The sequence below is a fragment of the Symphalangus syndactylus genome, chromosome 23 (assembly GCF_028878055.3).
Source record: "Symphalangus syndactylus isolate Jambi chromosome 23, NHGRI_mSymSyn1-v2.1_pri, whole genome shotgun sequence".
NCBI lineage: Eukaryota > Metazoa > Chordata > Mammalia > Primates > Hylobatidae > Symphalangus > Symphalangus syndactylus.
Window position 1 is genome coordinate 37,335,949 of NC_072445.2, and position 18,892 is coordinate 37,354,840.

General features: G+C 41.3%; 1 protein-coding gene across 1 annotated transcript in view; it reads left to right on the top strand.

The window, feature by feature from the left end:
* NUDT3 (nudix hydrolase 3) overlaps nucleotides 1-18,892 on the top strand; it is a 117,199-nt gene that overhangs the window by 47,104 nt on the left and 51,203 nt on the right. The window contains exon 2 of the mRNA XM_055263528.2: nucleotides 5,189-5,299. Within this exon, the coding sequence (XP_055119503.1) occupies nucleotides 5,189-5,299 (111 nt within the window). The remainder of the gene's footprint in view (nucleotides 1-5,188; nucleotides 5,300-18,892) is intronic.

Genomic DNA, 18,892 nt, shown 5'->3' on the forward strand with positions numbered 1-18,892 from the left:
CACTTCATTTCTTTTTCAGATAATTGTATATGTCAAAATCAAATTTCAGAATAAGAATTTACTGATCAGAACACCATTTAGTACTTTATATGATAGGAAGGAGTAAAACCCCATTGGCTAAAGTAAAAAATTTTTGTGGGTGGGCACAGTGGCTCATGCCTATGATCCTAGCACATTGGGAGGCCGAGACAGGAGGATTGCTTGAGGCCAGGAGTTCAAGACCAACCTGACCCACATAGTGAGACCCTCATCTCTAAAAAATGAAGTTTAAAAAATTTAAAAATTAGCCGAGCATGGTGGTGTGTGCCTATAGTCCCAGCTACTCGGGAGGCTGAAGCTGGAGGATCTCTACAGCCCAGGAGTTTGAGGCTGCAGTGAACTTTGATCCTGCCACTGCGCTTCAGCCTGGGCAACAGAATGAGACCCTGTCTCTACAAAAAAACCGGAAACAGAAACTTTTTTTTTTTTTTGTAGTAAATTTTCAAAAGGTTGTCAAGGAAACTTACGGAGGAGAGCTATTTACCAGTAACAGTGTTTGCTTTGAAGTGTGGCTACAAACTAATGAGGCTTGCTTCCTTCAGCCTCATTATTGTAGTCTTAGTTTATATAGTCATGGTTGAATGTGCAAAGCAGTAACACTTGCTAGATTTACTAATTAGTATTTCACATTGATTGAAATTTAGAAATTGAATGCTTATACTTTGTCAGAGGTTTCCTTTTCTTTGCTTTATCTTTGAAATATTCGTGCAAAGGTTTTTCTTTTGGACTGTAACTTCATTGGATGGCCTTAGTCAGCCTTTGAAGCAATGCTTAGGTTTATAATGGCTGGCAAACACTTTACCGGGAAGTAAGGGAAGAAAGACTATGTGTTGTTACTTATACAACAAGTCACTGGAGGATTAACCCATTTTACTAACTTTTCTTCTTGAATCTTTTTGTAGTTGGACAAATATGACTTAAATGCCTTTGTCTAGAGTCTTTGGAGGGCTTTTTTTTTTTAACCTTGTAATTCGAATTAACTTACATGCTTATATTTGGGTTTATTTTCTTTTGATAAGGAATGTTTTAAAATGTAAAATTGGTCACAGTTACTGAAGAGAATGAGTGTGGCAGTAGTTTTATGATTTAGTAATATAAAACTTGGCCAGGCGCGGTGGCTCACACCTGTAATCCCAACACTTTGGGAGGCCAAGGCGGGTGGATGACCTGAGTTTGGGAGTTTGAGACCAGCCTGACCAACATGGAGAAACCCTATCTCTACTAAAAATACAAAAATTGGCCGGGCATGGTGGTGCATTCCTGTAATCCCAGCTACTCGGGAGGCTGAGGCAGGAGAATTGCTTGAACCTGGGAGGTGGCGGTTGTGGTGAGCCAAGATCACGCCATTGCACTCCAGCCTGAGCAACAAGAACAAAACTCCGTCTCAAAACAAAACAAAAGTAAGGATAACCTTCTGGAAGATTACTCCATTGAGGTGTAGACTCTGGGGGAAAAAAGTAGTAGCACTGACTCCCTTCAGCTTTTTTTTTTTTTTTTGAGACAGAGTCTCGCTCTGTCACCCATGCTAGAGTGCAGTGGCACAATCTCGGCTCACTGCCAGCTCCACCTCCCAGGTTCACGCCATTCTCCTGCCTCAGCCTCCCGAGTAGCTGGGACTACAGGCACCTGCCACCACGCCCGGTTCATTTTTTGTATTTTTAGTAGAGACAGGGTTTCACCGTGTTAGCCAGGACGGTCTCGATCTCCTGACCTCGTGATCTGCCCACCCCCCCAGCCTCCCAAAGTGCTGGGATTACAGGCGTGAGCCACCACGCCTAGCCAACTCCCTTGAGCTTTTAAAAAATGACTGTGATCAGCTGGGCGTGGTCGCACACCTATAATCCCATCACTTTGAGAGGCCGAGGCGGGTGGATCACCTGAGGTCAGGAGTTCAAGACCAGCCTGGCCAACATGGTGAAACCCCGTCTCTACTAAAAATACAAAAAATTAGCCGGACGTGGTGGTGGGCACCTGTAATCCCAGCTACTCGGGAGGCTGAGGCAGGAGAATCACTTGAACCCAGGAGGCAGAGGTTGCAGTGAGCCAAAGTTGCGCCACTGTACTCCAGCCTGGGCAACAAGAGCAAAACTCCATCTCAAAAAAAAAAAAAAAAAAAAAAATACTGTGATTGCAAAACTAATTTTCTTTTTTTTAATTGAAATGAAATTAACATAACATTAGCCATTTTAAAATGAACAATTCAGCTGGGCACAGTGGCTCACACCTGTAATCCCAGCACTTTGGCAGGCCGAGGCGGGCGGATCATGAGGAGATCGAGACCATCCTGGCTAACACGATGAAACCTCATCTCTACTAAAAATACAAAAAATGAACCAGGCATGGTGACAGGTGCCTGTGGTCCCAGCTACTCGGGAGTCTGAGGCAGGAGAATGGCGTGAACCCAGGAGGCATAGCTTGCAGTGAGCCGAGATTGCACCACTGCACTTCAGCCTGGGCAACAGAGCGAGACTCCATCTAAAAAAAAAAAAAAAAAAAGGAGCAATTCATTGGCATTTGGCAATCACCATTTCATATCTGCTTTCTGAATACTTTCATTTTCCCCAAATAAAACCCTGTACCTGTTATGCAGTTGCTGCTCATTTTCCGCTTCCCCCGGTTCCTGGTAACCACCAATCTGGTTTCTGTTTCTCTGGATTTGCTTATTCTGCATATTTCATATACATGGAATCATACAATATGTGGCCTTCTGTGCCTGGCTTCCTTCACTTAGCATGTTTTCAAGATTCATCCATGTTGAAGCATCTATCAGTAATTTTTTAATGGCCACATTTTGTTTATTCATTCACTCTTATTGGATATTTGAGTTGTTTTTACCTTTTGGCTATCGTAAATAATGCTGCTACAAACATTTGTATGGAAGTATCTGTTTGAGTACCTGTTTTTAGTTCTTTTGGTTATATACCTAGCAGTGGAGTTACTAGATCTAATGGTAATTTTATGTTTAACTTACTGAGGAACAACCAAATTGTTTTCCACAGTGGCTGAATGAACCATTGTACATTCCTGTGAGCAATGTATGAGGGTTCCAGTTTCTCTCTATCCTTGCCAGCACTTCTTATGCTCTGTTTGGTTGACTGAATTATAGCTATCCTAGTGGGTATGAAGTAGTATCTCATTTTGGTTTTGCTTTGCATTTTCCTAATGACTAATTATGTTTAGCATCTTTTCATGTGCTTATTAGCCATTTGTATATCTTCTCTGTAGAAATACTGTTTACCTTTTTATTGTTTTAGATACTGGACCTGTATTAAATATATAATTTGCAGATATTTCCTCCCATTGTGTAGGTTGTCTTTTCACATTCCTGATTGTGTCCTTTGTTACACAGAAGTTTTTAATTTCAAAAAAGTCCAATTTATCTTGTTTGCCCTTTTGTTGCTCATACTTCATATCTAAGAATTTAGCGTATCTTGCCAAATTCAAGATCATGACATTTTACCCCTGTGTTTTCTTCTAAATGTGTTATAGTTTTAGCTCTTACATTTAGGTTGTTGGTCCATTTTGATTTTGTATAAGGTCTGAGATAGTCCAATGAGAGGATTTTTTTTTTGTTTTTTGAGACGGGGGTCTCACTCTGTGGCCTAGGCTAGAATGCAGTGGCTTGATCATAGCTCACTGCAGTCTCAAGCTCCTGGGCTCAAGCAGTCCTCCCAAGTACTGAGACCACAGGGTGCACCACTAAGCCTGGCTAATTTTTTTTTTTTTTTTTTTTGTAGAGACAAAGTATCATGTTGCCCAGGCTGGTCTTGACCTCCTGGGCTCAGGCAGTCCTCCTGCCTTGGCCTCCCGAAGTGCTGGGATTACAGTCGTGAGCCATCACACCTAGCTCTTGTAGTATCTTTTAGCTGAGTATATATACATATAAACCAAAAACTACTGTGGATTTCATAGTATTTTAAATTATTTTGCATTGTATTAATCAAAGCAGAGCTTATAAATATGTTTGCAAAATAGTACCTGTAAGTTTAAGACAATTTTTCAGTCCATGGTGTATATATTAGTGACTGAGTATGGATTCATGGATTTCCTTCCCATAACACCATGATCGTCTCTGAATCTACAGATGACATATTTTGTAGATGAGCATCAGAAGAATCTCTTATGACAGGAACAAGAGGGACTGAGGATGAAGGTAGAGTTTCCAAGGGTCCATAGCTGCAGAGACCTCAAGGAAGAGGCTGGCGATGACTGGAATGTCAGTAACTAGAAGGCAGTGGTGGAATCTATAAGGGCCAGAGAGGAAGTAGCATTTCATTTGAGGCAACAAGGATGGTTGCAGAGTTTGGTTTGTAGGGCTCACAGGTCATCATCAGAAAGTAATGGTTTTTAGGGAGCAGTTGAAGATTCCTTTAGTTTTGGAAATAATGCCAACTCAACTCAGCCTCCAAACAGGGAGTCCAACTGACTTTGTTTAGCATCTTTCCTACAGAGAGGGGTAAGTAAGGAAAAGGAACTAGGCAAATTCTAGATTTTTATTTCGACTCTGACCAGAATGCTGGCTAAGTCTTTTAAAAAAGTCCAGTTTTATTTTAGCTGAAAATGTGATGAAAGGAATTTTTCTACTTCTCATGTGGCCAAGAGAATTAGGGTCCCTTAGAGTCTAGGGTGCTGTACTGTATTGGCCTGTGGCCATCTGATGGAGCAGGAACTGGGATACAGCTCCCAGTTCATGGGTGAGAAACTTGGAGGGAAAGTGTTGGACCACGATGGCAATCATGGCCAAGGGCCTTTTGTCTTCTAGCCAGCTTTTTCAGTGCTGACAGGCTCATCAGTGACAATCTTTTTTTTTTTTTTTTTTTTAAAGTGTTTTATTCACCTTGTCATGTCTGTGTTCAAAGGGCTCTAGCAAAAGGAACAAGGAGGGGATAAATAGAGAAATAGAGCAGGTGATTGAGTGTCTGAGGGGAGTGTAGAGATAATGGTCTTCAGATGCCCTTCTGCTTTTACTGGCTGATTGCCTACTTTTTCAAATAGAAACGAAAGCTACTTTGCAAGAAGTGATTTGGGAAGGCATAAACAAAGAATGGGTCTTGGTTACTTTGATGTTTGTGATGTTTAAACTCTGAATTTGTGTGGATGTGTCTTTTTGAATTTTTAATCCCCCCATGCAACCTTTGTGACTTAACAGGTGCTACTCGTGAGCAGTAGTCGCCATCCAGACAGATGGATTGTCCCTGGAGGAGGCATGGAGCCTGAGGAGGAGCCAAGTGTGGCAGCAGTTCGTGAAGTCTGTGAGGAGGTATGCATGGAGAAGAGAGGGCACAGCTGTGCCTCGTCATCATGAACTTGTCCCATCTGTGTAGTTCTTTAATATATCAGCACTCACTGAAGAAATATACAGTCACAGAAAAAGGGCAATGAATGGTTATCCGGTCCCTCCTTTATTACCGGGTGATGGTGTTGTGACATGGTAATGTTAACCGGCACTCTATGCCAGACTTCCCATGACTTTTTATGCCAGACTTTTGTTACTTCCCATGGATTTCTTCCAACACTGCCTGTTTCCTGTGGCACAAAATCAAGAAGCAAATAGTTCCTGACCTCTAAGGAGTAAGAGGAACAGGCAGCATTAGTATAAATGACTCATTGTCATTAAGCTTTGGAGGAGGCCCTTGTTTTCCTGTGCTTACTGCATCCTAGCCATGGAACTGTGGCTAAAGCAGTGATTCTGTTAGCCAGATACTGTTAATGCTACAACTTGAGAGAGAATAGTATCTTCTTTTTTATTTAGTCACATGATGTTCCACATACATGTGTTGAGTTCCTGGGCCATGATATCCTACCAGATACTCCAGAATAAATAGAAGAAGTAAAGTCATGGACCCTTAGTTCTCTTATTTCAAGAATTTACAGTCTGGGAGAAACTGAGAAACAGATTGCAATTCAAAACCCAGAGAAACAGACTATTGTTTTTCCGTAGCCTTTTGTGGTGACACCATGCTTTGCTCTTCTTGTTATCTCATTTAGGACTTATAACTCAGTTGTGTAAGCTTTATTGCCCCAGTTTATTCGCCCTGGCCACATAGGTAGTGCTTTTGAAATCCATTTCCTTGTTCCAGAGGGAATATAAGATTGATTCTAAGAACATATAAAAAAGCACTTACAACAAGTCTAATTCTTATGTTTCTTTTGGCTCCAGCCTTTGGTGAAGTGCTCTTAGAATAATCTTACACTTGGAATATCCAAGGAATTCTTTCCTCACTCTGAATTCCTACACTTACATTTGCTTATGTCACTCTCATCGTAGCATCTGTTTTACACCCGTAACTAGATTGTTCTTTCTGAGGGCAAAAATCACATTTCCCATCAAAAATCCTTACTTTCCGTGCCTAGTACACAGCTAGGTGAACAGAAAGTAATTAATACATGCTTCTTTGATAGATGGAACAATGGTTGAAACAATGCAGATGCTGAAAAATACCCTAAATGGAAATTGTCAGAGTATAGAAAGTGATAAACATTGACAGAGAGGATGTGAGAAGGCATTCTTACAGTGGATGATAAGGAGGCTAAGCTGGGTAGAACCAAATGGAATCAAGAGAGGGTGTAATGAAAAGAACATTGACATGGGAATCCTGGTTTCTGTTACTGTCAGTTAATAGCTGTGTGACCTATGAGAAAATAACTTTAAACACCCTGGACTTTTGTCCTTCATTTGAATATCTTCGTTTTTACTCCATCATGGAGGGAGGGGCGGGGAATGTGAGGTTCAAACGAGAACATGAGTATGAATGTCCTTTGTGAATTATGTATCACTCTACCACTTAGGATGTATGCAGCTGAAAATAATACTATACCCCTTACTGTTCTGTAACAGGCGTATTATATCACATAATAAGTCCCAGGTTGGCTGACTCAGCAGTATTAAGAGCCCAAGTGCTTCCTGTCTTTCTGTTCTGCCATCCTTGGTACTTTGGCTTTTGTTCGTGGGCTTGTCTCCTTGTAGTGACAAGATGGCTATCACAGCTCTATCCTTACACATTCTTTTCAAATGCAGGACACAGAGTTTCACCTCATGGGTCTCTTTATTTGAGAGAAAAGAAATTTTCCCCAGAAGGTCCCCCAGCGTCCCCCAGAGTTGCTTCACATGCTTGTGCTTAAACTTCCTGGCAAAGGGAAAGTCAGTTCCATGTTTAAACTACTAGAGCCCTCACTGTCTAGGATTTGACTTTGAGAAACCTCTTAGACTTTAAAGCAATTTAAAAGCATGGCCAATAAGAGAAGATAAAATGTTTATTTTGTTAGATATTTAACTTATATTGGAATGTGCTAATATATGTTTACTCTAAAAAAGAATGGATAGATAATATATAATTTTAGAGTGAGAAAAAATTTATTATACAGGCCATACAATCTCTGTCACAGCTATTTAACTCTGCCATTATAGGGCAGAAGTAGCCATAGACAGTACAATACATAAACAAATGGGCCTGGCTATGTTCCAGTGAAGCCTTATTTATAAAAACTGTGGTGAACCATAGATAATCCCTGGTTTAAGCTCTTGCTACTCAGAGTGTGATTGATGGACCAGCAACATCAGCATCAGCCAGGAGCTTGTTAGAAATGGAAAATCTCAGACCCCAACACAGATCTACGGTATCAGAATCTGATTTTAATAGGACCTCTGGTGATTTTGAGATTCTGCTGCAGTAGAGTATTGAATTCTTACCAACGAGTGTTCTGAGAATTCCTCCTGATGGATCTGTGGAGAGAAATGCTCTTTGAGGGACGAACTGTGGTTTGGTGGTCTCCACACCCATTCCAATACTCTTCTGACATGGAGAGACTAGAAAGCTAAAAAGCACTTTTCCTAAACTCAGGTAAGGAATGCAACTAAGTCTCCTTGATGATATTTAGATATCCCCAATACAAAGCACTTGTACAAGATTGCTTTAGTCACAAGGAGGGCATGTTCTGAGAGCAGCAGGCCCATCTGTTTTAGTGGCACGCATTTAGACAAAGGAGATAATGGTTTTGGAATTGGCAGCTATAGTGTTAACTTCCTAATTTGGCTGGTGGCTTTTATTTGGCAGCTTCCTGATCCACCCCATAGATAGCAACTCCCTTGGCAGTCCAGTTCTGCAATGTGGTTTTAAGAATTGTTCTTGGAACCTTGGCCTGTGTTTCTTGAGCTCTCCCAGTGATTCTGTAAACTATTTTTATCCCTTAATAAATCATTATCTTAAACTAATCAAGTTGGATTCTGTTGTCTGCAATTAAGAATCTTGACCCAACCAGATTCCCTGTGAATGATAACAGCTGCTTTAGTTATATCAGACATTCTCCTCTGCTTGGCCTTGCTAACCCATCAAGGAATTGAGATGTCTTTGCAAAGCATCCCCCTCTATAGAAGAGTATCCAGTGGCCTGTGAGAGAGCTGTCTGACCTACAGTGTGTCAGTAGTTTAATCAGGCAGACCTGTTTCTGTGGGAAAGTGAAGCTGTGACAGAATCCAGTTCAGAATCTGCCTTCCTCATAGCTGTTTACTGATTAAATGTTATTTGTCTGTTCAACAAATATTGAGTGCCCATCCATCTTGCACAAAACACTGGGCCACAAATTGGGGATATAGAAATTTGGGTTTTGCCATCATCACATAGACTTAACATCTCACCAAGAATACAGAGTTAATAGGAAACTATAATTTGAAAATTAAACTTTGAGGGAACAGTTTGTACAGCATGCCGGGGTACTTGTTGGCAGAGTAGCCAACTCTGGCACAAAAGACTGGCTCCTAGGAGAATGTCTGGATGGTTATAGACCTGCTCATTTAAGATTTTCCCATTTTGGAGGGACTTTGGGGATGCAGTAGGTAGTGTGATGATGGTCTTATATATGATATCCCCACATAAGGGAGATTAGATAGAGGAGGGGTGAAGTAGCTGGTGAGCTTTTCTTTACTCTGAAGCAGAATTGGGTTCCCACTTTCCTGTCAGACCTGGGATAATGTGGAATTAGAAGGGTGTAGACACGCCCTGAAGAGCAGGTATGATTCTGTACTTTGCATCCCTAGACCTGAGGGCACCAGAACCTTTGCCTGACTCTTTCTGTAGGAACTCAGAGTTTGACTGTTCAAATAAGTGTGGTAGGGCCAGTTGGTGGGCCGAAACTGAATAATTTTGATTTAAATCCAGTTGGCTTCTGTAGGTGCTAAGGTGCTTAAGGCAAAAATGGTGTTTGAGAGTGACCATGCAGTTGTGTATTCAGACAGATTGTTACAAGACCTGAAATGGAGTGATGGTTCTGCAGTAGAGAGAGAGGAAAAAGGAAAAAGTTCAAAGACCTTGTGCAGAGACTTGATACTTGGTTTTGGGAGTTGTGGTTGGAATATCTCTGGCAGTTCTACTTTTGTAGAGCACATTTGGAATTTGTGTCTGCTTCAGGAAAGCTGACCTTATTTGTTGTCACTGTTGCTGTTCTGTTTTTGGGTGTTACTGTTGAGAGTTGTCCCTGGGTTATACAAGTGCAGCTAAGATATAGAAAACCAGATGTTTGCAACAGGAAATGTATTGAGGGAGTAGGAAGGATATAGGGTACTGTACTTTTGTTTCCTGGAAATTGCATACTATCCTGTAGGTCAAAGGGGGAGAATAGTGTGAAATGGGAATAAAATGATCGTGAAGCAAGGAAAGAAAGATGCAGCACAGATAATTAAACTACACTCCTCATGTTTAGTATCTTACCTAGCTCCTCTCTTGAAGGAATCCTGATCTTGAAACTTTATTCTCTCAATAATACTGGAATAAAGTATGGGATACGATGATGTGATTCTTCTCTGACTGCAGGCAAGCTCTGCCTGCCATTCTCAGCCTTAAAGAATCCTTCCTGACTTTGAGCTAATTTTTTTTCTGCAGTCAGAGAAGAATCATATCATCATATCCCATATTTTATTCCAGCATTATTGAGAGGATAAAGAAATGTCTGTGAACTGCTTTGAACTTTAGAATAAGTATCCAAATAAAATGTACAAACAATAAAAATAAGGGAACATGTCATTACAAAAACAAACAGTTCAGTGGCTTCCATCAAAACAGAATGAAAGAAGTGGATTTTCCAGTTTTATCAACAGAGAATTAGACTTGAAATCAGAGACTTGAAATGTTGATAGATGTCTTTTATTGTCCTTGAAGGGAAGCTTTTGTAAACAAAGCACTATTTAGAGATTTGCTTAGTTTTCAAGATGTTTATGCTTTCAGATCTGATTTTTTATTTGTAAATGTAGGAGCTTTTTTTTTTTTTTTTTAAGACAGAGTCTTGCTCTGTTGCCCAGGCTGGAGTGCAGTGGCGCGATCTCGGCTCACCGCAAGCTCCGCCTCCCGGGTTCACGCCATTCTCCTGCCTCAGCCTCCCCATTAGCTGGGACTACAGGCGCCCACCACCGCGCCCAGCTAATTTTTTTTGTATTTTTAGTAGAGACGGGGTTTCACCGTGGTCTCGATCTCCTGACCCCGTGATCCACCCGCGTCGGCCTCCCATAGTGCTGGGATTACAGGCGTGAGCCACCTCGCCCGGCCAAATGTAGGAGATTTTAATAGCCACTTTTTGAGGGGCTTTGTGGATAATACCTCTATACCAATTGGTTGAAAACCTTCAGATGTTTCAGATTGCATTTATACATTTAATATATTTGATTTTTTTAAGAACTTCAGTTGTCCTACTTAAAAAAAAAACTTTATAAAGCTCTTCGATGAAAAAAAGTCTTGTGAAAAACTACTACAAGTAAACACAGGGGGAAGCACTTTAGGACATTGGTCTGGACAGAGATTTTATAGGTAAAACCTCAAAAGCACAGGTAACAAAAGCAAATACAGACAGATTGGATTGTATCAAACTAAAAACCTTACGCACAGCAAAGGAAACAACAGTGAAGAGACAGTCTACAGAATGAGAGAAAATATATGCAAAATATTCATTCAACAAGGGATTACTATTCAGTATATACAAAGAACTCAACAGCAAAAAGAATCCAGTATTAAAATGTGCAAATGTTGTGAATAAATGTTTCTCAAAAGAAGACAGATGGCCAAAAAATACATTGAACAAGGCAGGGATTAGGAGCAGCAACACCCCTCCCAAACTCCCCCACCCCACTCACATGTATATATAACCTTTTGTTTGTTTGTTTTGAGGCAGAGTCTCGCTCTGTCATCCAGACTGGAGTGCTCACTGCAACCTCCGCCTCTGGGTTTCAAGCGATTCTCCTGCCTCAGCCTCCCAAGTAGCTGGGATTACAGATGCCCGCCACCATGCCCAGCTAATTTTTGTATTTTTAGTAGAGATGGGGTTTCACCATGTTGGCCAGGCTGGTCTAAAACTCCTGACCTTAGGCAGTCCACCTGCCTTGGCCTCCCAAAGTGCTGGGATTACAGCCATATTATGCCCAACCAGATTTATCATATATTGTATACATGTAGCAAAATGTCACTGTACTTCATAAATACTTAAAATTATTATGTGTCAATTAAAATTAATAATAATAACATTTATAGCCAGGCCTGGTGGTATGGGCCTGTAGTCCCAGCTACTGGGGAGGCTGAGGCAGGAGGATCACGTGAGCCCAGGAGTTTAAGACCAGCCAGGGCAACATAGCAAGACCTCATCTTAAAAAACAAAAAAACAGGCCGGGCACGGTGGCTCACGCTTGTAATCCCAGCACTTTGGGAGGCCGAGGAGGGCGGATCACGAGGTCAGGAGATCGAGACCATGGTGAAACCCCGTCTCTACTAAAAATACAAAAAAAAAATTAGCCGGGCGTGGTGGCGGGCGCCTGTAGTCCCAGCTACTCAGAGAGGCTCAGGCAGGAGAATGGCGTGAACCCGAGAGGCAGAGCTTGCAGTGAGCCGAGATGGCGCCACTGCACTCCAGCCTGGGCGACAGAGCGAGACTCCGTCTCAAAAAAAAAACAAAAAAAACAAAAAAACAAAACATGGCATTTTCAAAGAAAAAAACACTCTTTTTTAACAAACTCCTGTAAATCTCATATATTACACTTAGATATAAGATGTTTTAGAGTCTTTAAATATTCCCATGCTATCTATAAGCTTCTTAAGATTTTTAACTTAAGAGTCGGAAATAAATTATTCAACTATATTTTTAAAATTTGAGGCCACAGGACTGCCAGCCATAATAGGTAACATTCTTGTAAGCATTACAAAATCTTAGATTATGTCTGGTCTCCTTAACACAAAAATACTTATGTGGTAATAAACATTATAATATTTAAGACTAAAATATTATAAATTATAAAATACTTATTGATTCCCTTAAACATTTTTATATTTAATTCTAAATGTTTCTAGGATTGAAAGATGCTTACCTGCTGAAGAAACTGAGCCTTCCTATTAAATGAGGCCACGACTCTTAGGTGACCTGATAGGGCACGCTGACCCTGTTCACCTTTGCTTCATCAAAACTCCTTAACATCACAAGGCTGGGGGTCATGGAGTTCACACAGCATGAATCAACATAGCAAATTTAGTGCATCAACATGAAGGTTACTTCATTCATGAAATCTTTGTGATTCCTTCTAGTAGGTTCACTCATGCTGTATGTTTCCATTGCAGTCTGTATTTCTAGCACTGTAGTATTGTTCATGCTTTATTGATGTTGCTTGTTTAATTATCTGTCTTTTGTGCTAGACTTCATACTCGGTGTAGCCTGCCTGCCTGCCTGCCTGCCTGCCTGCCTGCCTTCCTTCCTTCCTTCCTTCCTTCCTTCCTTCCTTCCTTCCTCTCTCTCGTTTCTTTTTCTTTCTCTCTCTCTCTCTTTCTTTTTTCTCTCTTTCTCTCTCCTTTTTTCCTTTTTCTTTTTCTTTCTTTTCTTCCCAGGCTAGAGTGCAGTGGTGTGGTCATAGCTCACTGTAACCTCAAACTCCTGGGCTCAAGCAATCTTCCTTCGTCAGCACCCTGAGTAGCTGGAACTACCGGTGCATGCCAACATGCCTGGCTAATTTATTATTATTTGTTAGAGACAGGGTCTTGCTATGTTGCCAAGGGTCTCCTAGCTTCCAGCCCCTCCTGCCTCAGCTTCCCAAAGTGCTAGGATTACAGGTGCAGGCCGTTGTACCTGTTCCCCATTTTTTCTTTTTTCTTTTTTTGAGATGGAGTTTCACTGTTGTCGCCCATGCTGGAGTGCACGATCTTGGCTCACTGCAACCTCTGCCTCCCGGGTTCAAATGATTCTCCTGCCTCAGCCTCCCGGGTAGCTGGGATTATAGTCATGCACCACCACGCCCGGCTGATTTTGTATTTTTAGTAGAGACGGGGTTTCGCCATGTTGGCCAGGCTGGTCTCTAACTCCTCACCTCAGGTGATCCACCTGCCTTGGCCTCGCAAAGTGCTGAGATTACAGGTGCGAGCCACCGCCCCTGGTCCCGTTTTTTCTTGCTCATTGTCGAATCTCCAGTGTTCAACATATATCTCAAGTGCTTAGTAGAGTGCTACAATTATTGACCTAACTATTAGAACAGCTACAGAAATGCAACCGCAATGTGCCCTTTTAGGTTGTCAGAAATAGACATACTCTCCAAATGCCTCAGTTAAGTGAGGAAAACATGACATTGTCACAGCAATTGCCCAGCCAAGGCTGTACAAAGCTGGAAACTTGGGTCACAGTGCACAGGCAGGCATCACTCGTGGCAGGTGGAACAACAGTGGAAAGCAGAGTGGCTCAAGGAGCCTGGTCACACGCCAATGGCTCAGCCCCCCACCCTCTTCCACTGCGGAGGACCTGCGTATCTCATCTCTTCTCAGCCTCCTAGCTTACTGCTTTTATTTTGTGTTTTTCGTGTCTTATGCAAAACTTACCTGTCTGTTGACTCTGTATTCAGCCTTCCTAAGAGAGGACCTGATTGGTTTTGCCTAGTGACAACTTCATGTAGTATACCCCTTTGAGCAGAGCTGCCAGGTCACATCATTAGCTTCTGGCTATTTTGAAAATGTCTACCTTACCTTTGCATCAGTTGCTGATTTTTAATTCTCTTAGCTGTGCTCAGAGTAGTGAAGTCACGTGCTATAAAAGCATGGCAATCCATGGTTAAGTACCATCTGCAGCACCTTTTCCAAAGGTCCTGTGTATGTAGTAGGAACTGTTACTATCTACATTTTACAGGAGAGAAAAGGCTGAGGTTGAGTGATTTGCCCCAACAAGTTGTGTCCAGCCTAATATGCTCAAGATAAGATTTGAATCCAGGACATCTTTCGTCCCTGACACTCCTAATGTTATGGCTCCTTGAAAGATGTCCACCAAAATGTTTTCAGTGGTTATCTTTATGTTAGTTCATAGGTTATCAAGTTCTCTGCATTGAGCATATGTTTCTTTTGTTACTAGAAAAAGTTTTTATATAAACATGAAAGGATTGAGATTATTCAGTAGTTTATCATGGCATTGTCAGTCCTAGGTCTCATTAAATTCCACCTGTTCTAAAGCTTTGTTCAGCCCAGCTTAAAAATTTTAGCATATTGGCTGAATTTCAGAAACAGATAAATCTGAAGCATTTGACACATTAGCAATCACATTTAAGGAGAGGGTTAAAATATTCCCTTTTGCAAATTAGCTTCCTTTTTTAGCTGCTTGTGGTCAAAATCCTATTAGAGTGACCCCTTACAGGGTTAGGGGAACAGGCTTGCTCCCATGGCCTGCCATGGGCTTTAGTAACAGTGCCTCTTTAGACTAGGGCAGCAGAAGCTGTGTGAGCCAGCCATGTGATAGTCTTTCTGTAATAAAAAAGAAAAGCACCTCTTTGTATGATCTCAGAGCTATTCTTTCTTGCTAATTCAGTGGGAAAGGTAAAACTCTTGTGTGACAGGGGAAAAAAGGGAAGCTGTGTCTGAAACTGTTCTGTCTTCTCTTCGTCTTACATTCCCATTTCCTTTACCTTTTCTCACCTCAGCCATCCCAAGAGTATTATCACAAGAATAGAGAACATCCAAAAACAGAAACAGGAGGAGAAAATTATGTGCGTAAAGTATAGCCATTCCTTGGTATCCATTCCTTGGTATTGGTTTCAGGACCCTTGGTGGATATAAAAATCTGCACATGCTCAAGCCCCTTATATAAAGTGGCAGAGTATTTGCATATGACCTACACATATCCTCACATATACTTTAGATCATTTGTGGATTACTTATGCTACCTCATGCAATGTAAACACTATGTAAATACAGTTGACCCTTAAACAACAGGGGATTGAACTGCATGGGTTCATTTATATGTGGATTTTTTTCCAGTAAAAGTTACACCATTATACTGAGTGTACCTGCCTTTCCTGCTTCCTCTTTTACCTCCTTCACTTCTGCCTCTGAGGTAGCCCCTGAGACAGCAAGACCAGCCCCTCCTCTTCCTCCTCCTCTTCCTTAGCCTACTCAATGTGAAGATGACAGGAAAAAACCTTTACCAGGCTCCACTTCCACCTAATGAATAGTAAATATATATTTTCTTCCTTATGGTTTTCTTAATAACATTTTCTTTTTCTAGCTTTAATATAAGAATATAGTAAATAATACACACAACATACAGAATATATGTTAATCAACTACTATTGGTAAGGCTTCTGGTCAGTAGTAGATTATTAGTAGTTAAGTTTTGGGGGAGTCAAAAATTACATACCCACCGGACATGGTGGCTAGAGGCTAGGAGTTTGAGAACAGCCTGGGCAACATAGTGAGACCCTATCACTACAAAACACAAAAAATTAAAAAAAAAAATTAGTTGGGCGTGTTGACACATACCTGTAGTCCCAGCTACTTGGGAGGCTGAGGAGGGAGGATTGCTTGAACCCAGCATCAAGGCTGCAGTGAGCCATGATTGTGCCAGTGCATTCCAGCCTGGGTGACAGATCAAGACCCTTTCTGTTAACAAAAAAAAAGTATACACAGATGTTTGACTGCGTGGGAGTTGGCACCCTACCAACTTGTTCAAGGATCAACATTATTCAAGGATCAACTGTAGTTATACTATATTGTTTAGGAAATACAAGGGAACAAAGTCGGTACGTGTTCAGTACAGATAAAATTTTTTTAAAAAATTCTCGATCTGCAGTTGGTTGAATCCACAGATGTGTAGTGCACAAATACGGAGGGCCGACTGTATTTGTAGTCAGCCTGATAGTTTGTGACACAGCCATTGCATTTTTAAAAAGTGTGGTTATTCTCTGTGACTTCCTCACTTCTATCCTGATAGTACTTCTGTGCTACTCCTCTGGCTCATGCCACCTGTTGCTTTGCCATAGAAACAGCCCATCTTCAGGTTGGTGATGTCTGCGTAGATTTCCCTGTATCTTTGCTGCCCTCCCTCAAGTTTTTGTACAAGTTACGTATGTACAGTGTTATACATAAAATAAAAATTCCACAGCATGTTTTACTTAATTAACCTTCATTAAAGAAAGTTGTAAAAGAAAAAAAGAAAAATCCAGCAGGTCATGGACAACTTAAAAAGAAAGTGGAAAAAAAAAAAAAGGAAGTTTGAAAGTCTAAATACCTTAATGTAGAATAATTGAGATTGCCTTCCTAATGGCACCGCAAGAGTTCAGAGCTGCTCAATTATCTCTAGCCTTGTTAATCTATCTGCAGTCTATCAAGAAGTTATTTTAGGCCAGCCGCGGTGGCTCACCCTTATTATCCCAGCACTTTGGGAGCCCAAGGTGGGTGGATCACTTGAAGTCGGGAGTTTGAGACTAGCCTGGCCAATATGGTGAAACCCCGTCTCTACCAAAAATACAAAAGTTAGCTGGGTGTGGTGGCATGTGCCTGTAGTCCCAGCTACTCAGGAGGCTGAGGCAGGAGAATTGCTTGAACCTGGGAAGCAGAGGTTGCAGTGAGCCAAGATCGTGTCATTGTACCCCAGCCTGGGCGTCACAGCGAGACTCCATCTCAAAAAAAAAAAAAAAAAAAAAAAAAAAAAAAAAAAAAAAAAAACAACCAAAAAAAGTTATTTTAACTCTTCTTGATTCCATTTGTATTTTCTTTTCTTTTTCTTTTTTTTTTTTTTTTTTTTCTTTTTGGAGACAGGGTCTTGCTCTGTTGCTTAGGCTGGAGTGCAGTGGTGTGATCTCAGCTCACTGCCACCTCCACCTCCCTGGCTCAAGTGATCCTCCCACCTTGGCCTCCTGAGTAGCTGGGACTACAGGTAAGCATGCACCACCACACCCAGCTAATTTTTGTATTTTTTGTAGAGCCGGGGTTCCACCATGTTGCCCAGGCTGGTCTCGAACTCCTGAATTCAAGCGATCTGCCCACCTTGGCCTCCAAAAGTGCTAGGATTATAGGCATGAGCCACCATGCCCAGCACCATTTGTATTTTCTAATAAGAATGTGGAAAATGCCATAGTGAACTTTATTTTAAAAATATGTATCTTCTACATTTATGCAGCCAACAGACACATGAAAAAATGCTCATCATCACTGGCCATCAGAGAAATGCAAATCAAAACCACAATGAGATACCATCTCACACCAGTTAGAATGGTGATCATTAAAAAGTCAGGAAACAACAGGTGCTGGAGAGGATGTGGAGAAATAGGAACACTTTTATGCTGTTGGTGGGACTGTAAACTAGTTCAACCATTGTGGAAGACAGCATGGCAATTCCTCAAGGATCTAGAACTAGAAATACCATTTGATCCAGCCATCCCATTACTGGGTATGTACCCAAAGGATTATAAATCATGCTGCTATAAAGACACACGCACATGTATGTTTATTGCAGCACTATTCACAATAGCAAAGACTTGGAACCAACCCAAATGTCCATCAATGATAGACTGGATTAAGAAAATGTGGCACATATACACCATGGAATACTATACAGCCATAAAAAAGGATGAGTTCATGTCCTTTGTAGGGACATGGATGAAGCTGGAAACCATCATTCTGAGCAAACTGTCACAAGGACAGAAAACCAAACACCGCATGTTCTCACTCATAGATGGGAATTGAACAATGAGAACACTTGGACACAGGGTGGGGAACATCACACACCAGGGCCTGTCATGGGATGGGGTAGGGGGAGGGATAGCATTAGGAGATACACGTAATGTAAATGACGAGTTAATGGGTGCAGCACACCAACATGGCACATGTATGCATATGTAACAAACCTGCAAGTTGTGCACATGTACTCTAGAACTTAAAGTATAATAAAAAAAATTTTTTTTTAAATGTATCTTCTTATCCTAATTCCTGTACCATGTATTCCCTGTCCCTGCAAAAGAGTGGTTGTTCTTGGCTGGGCACGGTGGTTCACGCCTGTAATCTCAGCACTTTGGGAGGCCAAGGCAGGCGGATCACCTGAGGTCAGGAGTTCGAGACCATCCTGGCCAACATGGTGAAACCCTGTCTCTACTAAAAATACAAAAATTAGCCAGGCGTGGTGGCAGGCGCCTGTAATCCCAGCTACTTGGGAGGCTGAGGCAGGAAAATCGCTTGAACCCAGGAGGTGGAAGTTGGAGTGAGCTGAGATCGCGCCATTGTACCCCAGCCTGGGGGATAAGAGCGAGACTTCATCTCAAAAAAAAAAAAAAAAAAAAAAAGGTTCTCTTTTTTTATATATATATATATTTGTATATATGTGTGTATATCTATGTATATATGTATTTTTATATATATCTCTCTATATATATACACACACATATAGCAACCAGAAGGCTCCATATGGTATCTCAGAACAGTATCTAACAGGAAAGCAAAATTTCATGTTTCATGTTATACAAGAGTAGAACACTTAAAAAATCTGTGACTACTTGGGAGTAATTTAAGATAATCATTGTTACCCGTTTTTTAGTTCGTAAATGTTTGGCTCTGGAGTGGGGAAAAAAAGTGAAGGCACAGTATGACTG